This window comes from Camelus ferus, chromosome 29, assembly GCF_009834535.1.
Source record: "Camelus ferus isolate YT-003-E chromosome 29, BCGSAC_Cfer_1.0, whole genome shotgun sequence".
In the NCBI taxonomy this organism is placed as follows: domain Eukaryota; kingdom Metazoa; phylum Chordata; class Mammalia; order Artiodactyla; family Camelidae; genus Camelus; species Camelus ferus.
Genome location: NC_045724.1, coordinates 11,518,620 through 11,533,142, shown reverse-complemented (window position 1 = coordinate 11,533,142; position 14,523 = coordinate 11,518,620). Strand labels below are relative to the sequence as shown.

Here is a 14,523-nt window from a genome sequence, read left to right as displayed (position 1 = left end):
GTTGTTCTTCCTAGAATAAACTTTGTTTACCCCCCAAAAATTATGTATTAATTATTTTTAATTATTAAATTATATATTTAGAAAGAGAAATTGATGATTTTGATCCCATTTCTATCTTTACTTTAGAAAAAAACTTCAGTCCAACTTTCTGTTCTTTGCACCCAAATGACTTTTTGCCAACATCTAAAAAGTAAATAATGCACCTTTAGAGTTTCTCCTAAAGCAAATTTCTTAAATAATTACAATTAGCCTCTTCATTTTCAATACCTTCAGTTATTATTCAGCTGTCCTGGTGGTCTGTCCTGTTAATGCCTGTTGACTATGCCACTGGGTAAGGACAGCACATATAGGACGTAACAACACAACAGAAGGAAACGAGTCAGGGCCATACCTGGGTTATTATTCACATTACTTTTGGGTGGTTTCTGAACTGGTTTGGGAAGCATAGATTCAGTCAAAGCTTTATTAGCGACGGCTTGCTGGGCCTTCTTTATACTGCTCCCTTCGGATTCCCATGTCTGCTCACCAAGACTCAGCTGCACTGAGAACATCTTGGAAAAACATAAAGAAATAAAGAAAACATTGAAATTTTTCAGACATAAAGCGTGCAGTCAGCGAAAAACAGACACACCACAGAATCAAAATCTTTGAGCCAGAGTGAAAGAATTTTAAGAGATTTTGCCAAATTCTGTTCTATCCTATCAAAAGGCTTAATGGCAGCTTTAAAGTGTACATTTTGGGTGGAATATATCAAGAAGAAATGACTTCCCCAAATGGAATCACATTGTTAATGTCATTCAAATAGTCTTCAAAAAAGTAGAGTAATAACAGAGTAAGAGAAACTGTTAAGAGAATCCAACAGGTCCTGTCCCTGTAACTTTTATAAAATCTCATTCCTTAAACTTCATACTTAGCACAATATAGTCAATGAGTCAGACAATCCTACTGAATATTCTGTCACCAAGAAACTCTCAATCCTCCACAACCAACCTTTAACCAGTCACCAAATTCGGTCAATTTTAACCTCATAAATACTTCTCCAATCTCTCTTCTCTCTGCCAGTGACACTGCTGCACTGGACACAGTCTTTCATCATCTCAGCTGAGATGTAATAATCTCCCAACTGACTGCTGCTAAAGCTATCTTTCTAAAACTCAAACCCAATTGCATCACTCCCACCAACACTAGGTTAAAAACCTTCTATTGTTCCCCTTGTAGCATGGTGCAAAGGATGGACCTGTCCATCTTCATGTCACCCACCCTTACCCTTATCCTAACATTCCATTCACATCATATTTCCTTATGAGGTCCAAAACCTATTGTTCACCTTTAACATTTAGGATCAAGTTACAGGATATACACACACAATCTGCTGTTTGACTCCACAGACAGCTTCCTATTTTGTAGGAACACAAAGTATGAACCTCAAAATACTAATTAATTATGAGGCAATAAACGTGTATTTTCAGGAAGGCGATCAGATAGAAAATACCAAGTGATTAAAGTTCACGTCATCAATAACCATACAAACAGACATCATGTGCCTCCTGATACGATCCAGTAAGAAGTATGTAGTATTCTTGGCCAAAAATGTTTGCCCTGAATCTAATCACAGGGACTCAGAAATATCTAGACTATCGTGTATTCTGTAAGACAACAGGCCTAAACTCTTCAAAAATGCCAACAAAAGAATGCATACGGGCTGTCCTAGATTAAAGGATGCTAAAGAGACATGAAAAGACATGACAAAGTATAATGTATGATCCTTGACTGGATTTGTACTGGGAAGAAAAAAATGTATACAAGGGCATTTAGGGAACAATCAGGGAAAATGACTATAGATTATATACTAAATAATATATTCAGTCAAGGTTAAATTTCTTGAGTGATGATAGTATTATGGTTATGTAGAAGAATGTCTTTGGTCTTAAAAGATAGATATACAAATATTTAAGGATGAAATGTCATGATAGTTGAAATTAACTTTCAAATTGTTCAAGGAGAAAGTATATATCTACACAGAAGGAGCAAGAAAAGAAGTAAATGTAGCAAACAAATTAATGATTAGTAAATGTGAAAGACAAGCATATCCATTATACTTCTCTTTCCATTTTTCCTGTAGGTTTCCAATTTTTCAAAATACAGACTTGAAAATATTTATAACCATTTGAAATTCAGAATATAGACCTGTTAAAAGTGAATAATCTTTCTTTTATTCTGATTTAGTATAAAATATATACCTGAAACATATCTTTCAATACATTTACCTGATTTTAAAATGATTTTTCAATGACTAGCTCTTCTGGTTTTCAAATTACAGTATTTAACAAAGAACTCTGCCCTAAAACACATCACCTCTTCTACTCTCCTCCAAATCAGTTCACACTCCAGAATGCTCCATCCATTATTCTTCCATTAATTCAGGTTCAAAACCTCAACCTTCTTTGTTTATCCTCACCTTTCTAAGACTCATTCAGCAACACCTCAAAACTGTTCCTCGTAATTCGGTCACCACCTTAGGCTAAGAGCCCTATGAACTCAGAAGTGCTGCCTCCTGATCTTCCAGATGTCACCGTCCCAAGTCTCATAAGCCAGGCACCTCAGAGTGGCCTTCTTCGTCTGCTCCATTTCCCTCTCCATTCTCCCCTGCATTCAATTATCAAACTATTGATTCAACTTCAAAAATATTTTTCAGATCTGGCCTCCTTTCTTTATATCCTTTGCCAATGTCTTAGTGAAGAATATCAGTGTCTCTCCCCTAAATTACCACAAGACCATCCTAACATCATTCCTTTAACATAAAACTTTCCCATTCAAACCATCCTTCCTACCACCATCAGCATGAACATTCTGTAAAATATAAATGCATCCAAGTCAATCTTCTGCTGTTCTGCAGCCTCTTAAGAATCTCACTACATTGAACCCCTAAAACTAATGCAATATTCTATATCAATTATATTTTAATAAAACTCGAGAGAAAAGGAGTCCTGCTACAATAATAATTCCACGTAGGAATCCTAGAACAGACTGTTCATGAGCTTAAGTCGCAGATCCACCACTTACTATGCGCAATGTTAGGGAAGTTTCTTATTCTTTCCCTCTGTTTTCTTTAGCGAAATTTGAGTAATAAGAGCACACAGAATGGTTGTGAAAATTAAAATAAAATGGTGTAAATGCCCCCATTTGAAATGCAGAGATTGTCAAACTGGATAAAAAAGCAAAATCCAACTATATGCTAGCCTGCAAGTAATGTACTTCAACTATAAAGACACATGGTTTAAAAGCAATGGGATAGAAAAAATATATCATGATAAAATATATCAATGATAAGTCAGAATGGTTATATTAGTATCAGACAAAGTAGATTTCAGAGCAAAGACTACTACAAGTGATAACAAAGGTCATTTCATAACAATAAAAGGGGCAATAAATCAAGAAGATATTAACAATTCTAAACACTTAGGCAACTAGTAACAGAGCTTCAAAATATATGAAGCAAAAACTAATAGAACTGCAAAGAGAAAAAGAGAATCCACAATCAAAGTCAGAGATTCAATAGCTCCTCTCTCAATAATTGATATAACAATTACCAAGCAGACAATGAGGAAGAATACCAGACTTGAACAATACGATCAACCAGCATAATCTGATTGGAATGTTTTTAAAACACTCTACCCGAAAAGAGCAGAAATATATTTGTTCTCAGTTTCTTACATATTTATCAAGATAAACAACTTTCTGGACCATAAAACAAGTCACAACAAATTCAAAGGATTCAAGTGATGCAAAGTATGTTCTCTGACTATAATGGAATTAAAATAGAAACTAGTAACAGAAAGATCTCTGGAAAATCTCCAAATATTTGGAAACTAAAAAGCACATTTCTAAATAACCCAAGAGTAAAAGAAGAAGTCAAAGGGGAAAATAGAAACTATTTTAAACTGAATGAAAATGAAAACACTACACCTCAGAAAATGACATTAAAATAGTACTAAAGAGAAATTTCCAGCACTAAATGCCTATAGTAAAAAAGAAGTAAGGTTTCAAATAAGTTAACTTCAGGTTTAATTTTAAGAAACTAGAAAATAAGCAAAGCAAATCCGAAGTAAACAGGATAAAAAATAATAAAGACAAAAGCAAACATAACAAAATAAAAAATAGAAAAACAATAGAGAAAGAAATCAATAAAACCAAAAGCTGGTTCTTTGTAAAGGTTAATAAAATTTGTAAACCTCTATGCAGACTAATCATGAAAAAAAGAGAATACACAAATTTCACTTTCAAGAATGAGAGCGGTGACATCACTATAGATTCTTGAAGTATTTTAAAAAAACAAGGAAATATTTTTTAACAACTTTATGCCAATAAACTCAACAACTTAAGTTCTTAAAAGCCACAGTTATTAAAGCTCATTCAAGAAGAAACAGGTAACCTGAGTAGACCTATACATGTTAAAGAGAGCTGGTACTATCAGATATCAAGAATTATAAAGATATAGTCATCAAAACAATATAGTATTTGCATAAAGACAGAAAAATAGACCAATAGAACAGAACAGAGTCCATAAATAAACACACATATACGGACAGCTGATTTTTGACAAAGGTGCAAAGACAACGTAGTGGGGAAAAGATAATCTCTTCAATAACTGGACATCTACATGCAAAAAAAATAAACTTGTTCCATATCTTGCATCATATACAAAAATTAATTCAAAGTGGCAATTAGGCTTAAATATAAGACCTAAATGTAAAACTTAAACTATAAAACATTTAGAAGAAAACATAGGAGAAAATCTTATGACTTGATGGGGCAAAAATTTCTTAGATATGATACGTAAAGCAAAATCTTACAGAACAAATGGATAAACTGGAGTTCATCAAAATTAAAAATTACTGCTCTTCAAAAGACACTGGTTAAAAAAAGAAAAAAAAAAGTCACAAAGAGGGGAAACTATCTGCCAAGAACATATCTAATCAAGGACTTGATTAGAATATTCAATAGCGGCCTCACAGAAAATGGGAATAGGAAGCCCCAGTAAAGAACAGTGCCTGTTACTTTATAAATAAAACAGACATTTTACAAAGGATTTTTTTAATCTTACATACTACTAACATGTAGCGATAACAATTATCTGGGTACTTCCATCATCAACATAATTGCTAAGAATTTATGAATCATCTTTCCATTATACCACACTGAAACAGGTATTATATTTCTCAAATTACAGATGAGAAAACTGAGATTCTAAATTAGGTATTCAAGGCCACACAGGCCAGATAACGTAGGCCAAAAATCAACCCTGGTAAATCTAGAAAAAACAAACAAACAAACAAAAAAAAACTACTTGGCTTCAAGGCCATTGGGTAATACTGGCTCCCTCAGTGATACCTATTCCAGAGTAAACCTTCTCAAAGAGACACAGTACGAGAGCAGCTTGAAACTTAGTTGTTCATAAAGACAACTCATCAAAATAGGAAAATAAAGAAAAAGAAGAAAATACCACTTTATATTATTCATGGCTCTCTTCCTTATATTCTACATTATAATAGCCTTCTTTTGAGATTTGAGAAAATCAAAACAATTCATAGGAAAAATAAAGAACTGTATTTAGGTAACTAAGAGACAATGCCCTGTCATAATTATAACTCACATTAATATAAGGTGCAACAAATTACTTCAGAGGTCAATTTAAAAGTGAGCATTAAAGCAAAAGGGGACAAGGCAAACATTAAAATATTTTTAATTTAATAGTCACATATTAAAAGTTCCACAAGTTGTTCATATTCTCTAAGACTCAATGAAAGAAAGAGTAAAGCATATAAACATAGACGGATCATTACCTCCCATCAAGAAGTCTGTATAAGAAGACAATTCTACACCACCCTGAAGACATTAATCTCTACCCTGTGTTTCTCTACTCTGGGTGCACATTTGAGTCATTTGAGAGCCTTAAAAAAATCCTAATGTCTGGGTCTCATCCAAGACCAATTAATTAGGAATTTCTGGGAGTGAGATTCAGGCATACGTATTTTTAAAGCTCCCTTTGTGATTCCAATGAATAGCCAAGATTGAGAACCAGTACTAGAAGTGAGTGTGTTGTGTGTATGCATATGTATAAACATGTATATGCATATATACGTAAACTGCCATATAATTGGCTAATGTCCCAAGGAAATTAATGAGGTGGGGCTAGTTTTAATTTTTTCATGCCAGAGATAATCATTTATTTCACTAAAATATATTTGATGTCTCACTTAAAACCACTGGTAGACATGCATGAATGAAAATGACTTTGCTGGGGAAGGGTATAGCCCAAGTGGTAGAGTACATGCTTAGCATGCAGGAGGTCCTGGGTTCAATCCCCAGTACTTCCATTAAAAAAATAAACCTAATTTCCTCCCCCCACCCCCCCCAAAAAAATGACTTTGCTTTCCACAATAAGGATCCAGACCTAGCTAATTAATATTAACATTAATAATATTAGACTGATTCTCTTTCATTCAAGAATATGCTACTCTAGTACTCACTCTTTTCAAAAAATGAGCTACAGGCTAAATGGTGTGGTCTATGGCCAAAGCACCCAGAGCAGTAGGCACAGGTTGGCAAAGGGATCTCTCGATCTCCCTGAAACTCAAGGGAATACGGCACTGCCTAGAAAAAAGAATGTGGACCACAACAAACCTGGTCCATTAGAAGAGTAATTTAACGACACAGAAGAAAGTTAAGGGAGAGAAAGCTGGGGGAATAGCCTTGAATAGGTGAGAAGAGTTGGGATCTAGTACAGAAATAGAAGGGTTGGCCTTAACAGGTAGCTCATCCGTAACTCGAAAAGGGAAGGCAGAGTTGGCATTTCGGTTGGGATTTTGCTGATGTTCTAACCAAGAAGGGGAAGAGAGCTGAGGGTACATACAAGACATATGGAAGTTAAGCTGGATAAGGAAACACGCGAGGACTGAGGGGAGTGAGAAACAGTAAAAAAAGGAGTAGAGTCAGTGGACTGGTGGTGTGGAAAGACTATTAAAGTCAGACTACCAGAGGGAATGGACTGGGTGTCACAGAGAATTGGATGTTTAGGATTGTAATTATGGAGCGTCTTGCAGTTACTGGTCAAGATAAAATGAAGAATGTGATCACAGGGATGAGTGGCTGAAGGGGAGGGGAAGACAAGATACTTGGAGAAGTGTAAGAAGCTGACATGTCGGCATGCTGGAACCTTCCATTTAGACAGTATCACCAAAATTTAAAGGTTAGGATGGGTATCAGAGTGAAAGTGAGCCATGAGAAATGCGATGGAATCACCCAGAGGCCAGCAAATGACTACTGTGGTGTCACATGGGTGTCACACAGTCTATTAACATGAAATTCAAAGCTGGAGGTCTACCTCAAGGATGAATACCTAGCACTGGCAATGAGAAGCAAAGAGGACACATACCAGAGGAGCCATACACTATAGAAGAATGAAGTATTTATTATCCTAAATAAGCTCAGTCTAGTACAACAATAATGACCGACATACACCACTGCACCACAGCACAGCCCAGCAGAGGGATCAGAGAACTTTCAGAGGCTTCAAAAATGTGAGCCCAGTGTTCAAAAATGATTACAGGCAAAGGGACCTTCAAAGCAGAGAGACATTACAACATAGGAAAAGGCAGACAGATGTGAAAAAACATGAAACAACATAAGACATGCAAACAGTTCAACATGATTAAGGGCTGAAACAATGAGTACGAAACAGGTATAAATTAATGGGTATGAAAGAGAGGCAGGATATAGGACCAGACAGACAGACCAAGGCCACTGCCTTTTCTCTGAACAAAAGATATTGTGAAAAAATTAAAGTGCTGCCCAGAAATCCCTCATAAAAGCTTGAAATAGGGAACAAAATTAACATTTCAGTTTCATCTTATTTTCCTTACTTTGAAGGAGATGCTAGAAAACAAATAATCCAATAACCAGTTGCTTTACAAAGACTAACCAACTTTAATAGAAACGTTTCCACATTGTATACAAAAATTAATGATCATTATCATAATCTCCAATCAAGACTAAAAAATGTGCCAAGGAAATTTGTGCACAATTGAGATCTTTTTAAAACAGATGAACAGAGCTCATAAATGCATTAGTCATATTTTTGTAACATGTATACATATAAACATACATGTGCTGCTATATAAAAATAGAAATCACACAACATTGTAAACTGACTATACGTCAATAAACATATATACAAAAAAAAGAAATCAATTTTCCATTTAAAAGAATAATTTTATAAGTGAATACACAGATAACTATATATGTATATGATATATACAACTTTTATAAATGATGAATCTTAGAATTAAACATCATATTGGGAAAGATGTCTCACTAAGTAACTTGTTATATTTTACTGTCTCCATTTTTATGTTAGCAGTTATAATTTAATTGAAAAAGCTCCATACTTGGGAGCCAAAGATTACACGTTCAAGTGCTGGCACTGGCAGTCATAAATTATTAAGCAAGTCACTTAACTTTTCTGTACCTGAGTTTAATTTACAAAATAGAAATAAAAAATTCACATCTCAGGGGAGGGTATAGCTCAAGTGGTAGAGCGCGTGTTTAGCATGCATGAGGTCCTGGGTTCAATCCCCAGTGCCTCCATTAAAATAAATAAACAAACCAACCAACCTAATTCCGCCCCCCCAAAAATTTCGTATCTCATGTAGTTTCATTAGGGTTTTGTGAAATACTGTATCTGAAAGAGCTCTGAAAACCATAATGAGACATAAAATGTTTTAGGTACAGACTTCAAAATATTTTTAATACAACATTAAGAGCCTTGAGGCTTTCTGCGACCCCCTCCCCCCAAAATAAAGCACAATTAAAACCTGAGATGATAAATCTGATAGACTTTGATAAGCATGTCTCACCACCTCCCTTTGAAACCTTACCTTCGAATGAGCAGGCCCTCTTTCTTTCAGAAGTTTATACTGGGGTTGGACTCTATTGAAACGGGCTAACTCATTTACCAGACACATTGGAGTTTTCTCTTTGGGGTTTGCCATTTTATCTTGGAGAGAAGCTGTAAATAAAAAGGCTGTAAAGTTTTTGTGAAGAATGACTTTACAAAATGGAAGAAAAGCTAGTTTTGACTTTTTTAGATTGAAGTCAGATTGTATATTTGGATTAAATTATTTCCATAAATTTTATATAAAAATTCCAAATCATCTAAAGTCTTTCAATACATGCAACAGAAATATGTATCACATTTTAAACAATAAATTAAGGTAGCTTTTTCCTAAGTACCTAAATTGCTCTCTATACACATATATGATAACAGCATGCTTAAAGATTTTAAAACAATGTAAGATTATAATAATTTTTAATTTATCCTATAACTTTCCCTTCCTCTCAAGAAATTTTAGTATAAACACATAAATCTCCTTGCTTCTTATTACTATAAAACTAAATTTTATCTACCTTTCTTATCATTTGAGCTTCCTTTTTTTCCTTTTCATTCTGAGGCAGCATATTAATTGAAAAAAACTCTATAGACTTGGAAATCAAGTCCTAATTTTAATTACTAACTCTTCCAACTATTTTTTAGTATATTTTGGTTTTTTAATGAAATTTTGAAAAGTAGAAAAAAATAATGTAACAAATGACCAAGTTTTTATCATCAAGAACTGAAATTAACATGTTCTGTTTAAGTCTTAATAAGAAAAAAAAAACCAGTATTACATTCCAGTTAAGTTCCCTTTATCTTTTCCAGAAACTACCACTATGTGAATTTAAAATATATCCCTCCAGGATATTCTAAACTACATTTATATGCATACACGCATATCTATAAAGAAATATGTGGTTTTATAGTTTACATAAATAGTAATATAATAAACCTATTTTCACAACTTTCTTCACTGTTCACAATGTTTTTGAGATTTAACTTTATAGATTCAGTGCATTACTTTTAACTGCTATATAATTTACATCATAATATCTTATCAGTTTTTTAATCCTCTCCCCTACTGATTAAGTAGACATTTGGGTTGTTTCCAGCTCTTCACTCTTACAAGGTAAAACATGCTACCAAACAGCACTCAGAACGACTGCATCAAATTACTTTCCCCTGGCAGTATGAGAAAGACGACTTCCTCCTCGCAGCCTTGAAAACATGCAGTATGGTCATATGGCCAAAGTATTTTAATCTCTGACAATCTGATGTTTGACAAAATATATTGTTTTTTGTCATTTGAGTTTCCTCTTCTGGGAACCACTTTTGTCCTTTGCTCTATTGATTAGCTTATGTATTACATTTATCAGCCTTTCTTTTATGGTCCATGCCTTTTCTGCTTTGTTTAAGGAATCCTTCCCTAGCCTGCAAGGTCTTAAAATTTTTCACTTAAATTTACTAAGCCTACTGTTCTCTCTCTATAAAATATGGGTAATAAATCTATTCTACTTAACTAACTCACAGGTTATACAGTTATGATTCTTAAATGTATCTACTTTGAATCTACTGCGGTTATTATTACAGCTTCAGAATATTTTCCTAATACTACAGTATTTTATCCTATATTTTTCCTTCATCTCATTTACACACATATTTAACTGCTTTGTAGTTTTTCTCTCATTTCCTATTAATCAGTGTCAAAAAAAAATATTTTAAAACCTAGCATAAACCATTCAAATGGATTACTTCCTGCTCAATTAAAATGCAGTCAGTGTATAGAGAATATATTAAATAAATGGAAATAGCTGGTTTTAGGAACTTCATCTATAAACTACCTATGGCAAAGTTTAATGTAGAAAATAGTATTCTTTTTAATACTTTCAATTAACTTTTTAGTACTCTTTACAGGACTAATAATTTGGTATAATAACTTGATCACAATCATTACGATTAAGAAATTATAAGAATACTACACCAATACCAAGTAAGGCACAAGTAAAAGGAAAAGAACTTAAGCAACCAACTGTAGGACCAATACAGCTGTCAGCTGATTCTACAATTAGACCATTCTAAGTGGCTTGCGAACCAAAAAGAAACAAAAACAAACAAACAAACAAAAAACTAGTAATTGTTACTTTTTGGAACAGCACAAAAAAGATAATAGTATTAGTCAAGAGAAGGTTGAGGAAATCTGCATTTTAGTTATTCCACTGTGTATCGTTCAAATAAACATTTTATAAACTGTACTGGGCAGAGGGAGGGTATAGCTCAGTGGTAGAGTGCATGCTTAGCATGCACAAGGTCCTGGGTTCAATACTCAGCACCTCCTTTTAAATAAACAAATACATACATACACACATACATACCTAATTTCCTCCCCCCAAAAAATAAAAAAATAATAAAAATAAAAATACTTTTAAAAAAACTACCAGAAAGTCAGTCACTATATAAAATGCAAGGGGACTTGGGGCTATAACAAATTTTGTTCCTTGCATATCATGGCATTAAGCACTCAAGTACAATAGTTAACAGCTATGTAAATATCAAAAAGCAAAATAAGAATGAAAATTTGTTAAAAATGAGAAAATACGGAATCTACTAAAAATCAAGTCAATTTTGCATAACACTAAAATAGCATTTATACTGCTATTATAACACAATTTTCATTCTTCAGCAATGTTACAATGCAAAACGTATTAGGAGCACAGAAAGAATAATGTGACAATTTTACAGTACAAAAAATTTAATAGCATAGGTTTTAAATATGTTAAAATGTGATAAAAACAGTAAGTTTATAGCTCAATAAACTTGCTTGGCAAGAAAATCTGATTTACATCCTTTAAAGGAAAAATGCTAATTAATAACATGGTGTTAAACTTATTGCATTAATTTTAATGTTCTGCTTTATAAAAATAACATGAATCCTATAATGGGATTCATGGAATCCGTTGATGGAATCCAATAACTTATTTAACATGTGATTTAAGTTTTTGTGTGAAAGGTGTGCAAAATACATGAAAGATCTCACTCCGATAAAACTTTATATTATACCTAAAACTGAAACATTTAAAGTTGGTAAATTTAAAAATAATTAGTCCTAATTCAGATTTTTTATTTTACAAAATTATTAAAATTTTATTTTCCATAGCTGTTCCTCTATTTAAATCTCATTAACATTCATTACTTGACAGAGCTCAATGATAGAGCAATGATTTAAAAATTAAACCAAAATTTTGATAGAGTATCTACAAAATTATATAACAAATTGGTCTACAAAAATTGAGACTTATAAACTTAATTTATATATTACTTTTTTAGAAAAGTCAATAGGGCAAAAAGTAAGAAATACATACAATGCTGCATATGTATACATTTTCAAGAGACTGAAGAATATCCTCAATGAAGCTATTTTGAAATAGGCTTCAAGGTAATTTGGTGGCTGGAATAGTAGATATCTACTTAGAGTAAATAAAAATGATAATGGATTTCACAATTCTGGACTTGGCTATTTTTTGGAGGGAGGAGGTAATTAGGTTTTTATCAATGTATTTATTTTTTTAATGGGAGTACTGGGGATTGAACCCAGGACCTCGTGCATGTTAGGCATACACTCTACCACTGAGCTCTAACCACCCCCCCGACTTGGCTTTTGAGAGAACGCACGCCACACGGTTAAGAGCCTATTTTGATATCTCTGCCACTGACTGATATCCACGTAACCTTGAGAAAGCATTGAAATTTGACTTTCCTTGACAGTAAAACAAAAATGATAGTTGCTATTTTATTACCAAATTATGGCACTGGTTGAATAAAATGATGTAAGACACTGTTAACAATGGTAAGAATGCATTATTCTGTTTATAAACAATTTGTCAAAGCACACTCTCATCGAATATGAGTAGAGTGATATGATTTTATAAACTTTTCCATGGTTTCCTAAGCTAAAATATTCTGAGTTAAAATGCTGTTAGAATAAGCTGATTTTATTCATACATTTCTTTAATATTCTATAAAAAGCATGTATTTGTTATTATTTTTTCCACTGACTTATCATAACATATTAAGTTTGTTTCCACTGAAAAATTCCCAAGTGTGACATAAACTACATTTAAGATTTCTCATATTTGTGTAAGGGAATATTCTACCTTTGTTGATATAAAATTTGTTTACATGTTTGTCTCTGTAACTTTAATAAGTAACAATAGTAAAAATAACTATTTCTAATAACAGTATCTGCACACTCATTAAAACATAGACATACTCTATTTTTTGAGATATATTCTGTTTTTAATATCTTTATAAAATGTCCTAGGACTCTCTGGGACTTGAATCTTCAAAGTATACGAAAATAATATAGCTCATAGTTTTCAATCGACAGGCAAAAAAATCCCTGTTCCAAAGGAGCTCACTGTCTGGTAGAAAACACACACACATATAAGAAACAAATACACTAAACTACAATGTGTTAAGTGATATAATAAGGCTGTCAGAAGGGACTCCTCAGGTGAAGGGGCTGTTGTTGAAAGGCAGGCTTCAAGAGGTGGTGATTAGATGAGTTAAGGAAAGTAGGAATTCACCAAGTTAGCAAGGAAGGAAGAGAGAAAGATAGTCCAAGCTTTTCCAGAGCACACATGCAAGAGAAAGCGCATAAAACACATCACATTCTGGCAAATGCAAGTAAATCATTAGCAGAATATTAAATGCACAGTAGGAAATAGCAGGAAAAAATTATGTGACCAGAATCCACCAAAACACCAAAAATTTCCTAAGCCAAAACTTAGAGGAGCATCATTTTGAAGGTAGTTAAATGACAGTCAGAGCTGTTGCTAGTAAATCAGTCTACCTCACCTGTCAAGGCAAGTCTCTCCACAGAAGAATCCATTTCCATCCCTGGTCCCAGAAAATGACTTGCACACAGTTTCTATGTCTCTTTGCTGGTTCCCCTTTCCCTATTCCCTGCTATTGGAAGGGACTCATCCTAATTCCCAAGTGAAATAAAAAGAAAGAAAACAGAGTCAAAAAAGCAAGGAATTTACCTTCCGCAGGTTCTTGCCTTCTAGGAGAAATGTGACTATCTGTCCATAGCTGTAACTAAAATAAATCTTATAACTTCAAATTATAACATAACTTAAGGATGTCAAAGCAAAATCACCACCCATCGACCAAACTGCTCTATTATAATTACCTATTAATTAGGAAAAATTAAATTTCCTATCTCATATAGACACAACAATAAATTCCAAAAGTATTAAAATGCAAAATATAAAAATATGACAAAAGCACAAGAAAACTCGGCTAAATGTTTGTTATAATCCTATAACATGGAAGGCTTTCCTTGATAAGAAACCTAAAAGCCAAAATGGGATAAACTGATAGATTTAACAACACAAAAATGTAAACTTCTGTGGAGCAAAACACATCATAAATGACACTAAAAAACAGTCTATAAACTGGGAAACACTTGCTACTTGTGAAGAAAAAGTGAAGATGATAAAATAAAATCCATAAAATATGAAGATGACATAAATCAAATTTTTTTTAAAAATCCATCAGAAAAAAGGGTGAATATATGCACAAATCAATTC

General features: G+C 33.2%; 1 protein-coding gene across 12 annotated transcripts in view; it reads right to left on the bottom strand.

Moving 5' to 3' along the window:
* STAU2 (staufen double-stranded RNA binding protein 2) overlaps positions 1-14,523 on the bottom strand; it is a 247,946-nt gene that overhangs the window by 210,074 nt on the left and 23,349 nt on the right. For 4 of the 12 annotated variants that reach the window (XM_032470014.1, XM_032470019.1, XM_032470024.1 and 1 more), the window contains exons 3-5: positions 13,787-13,916; positions 8,937-9,082; positions 392-551 (exon numbers count right to left, since the gene is read on the bottom strand). In XM_032470014.1, the coding sequence (XP_032325905.1) occupies positions 392-551; positions 8,937-9,082; positions 13,787-13,826 (346 nt within the window). In that variant the 5' untranslated portion in view covers positions 13,827-13,916. Of the gene's footprint in view, positions 1-391; positions 552-8,936; positions 9,083-13,786; positions 13,917-14,523 lie in introns of those variants that run through there. The other 8 variants (XM_032470025.1, XM_032470022.1, XM_032470021.1 and 5 more) reach the window with 5 other exon arrangements.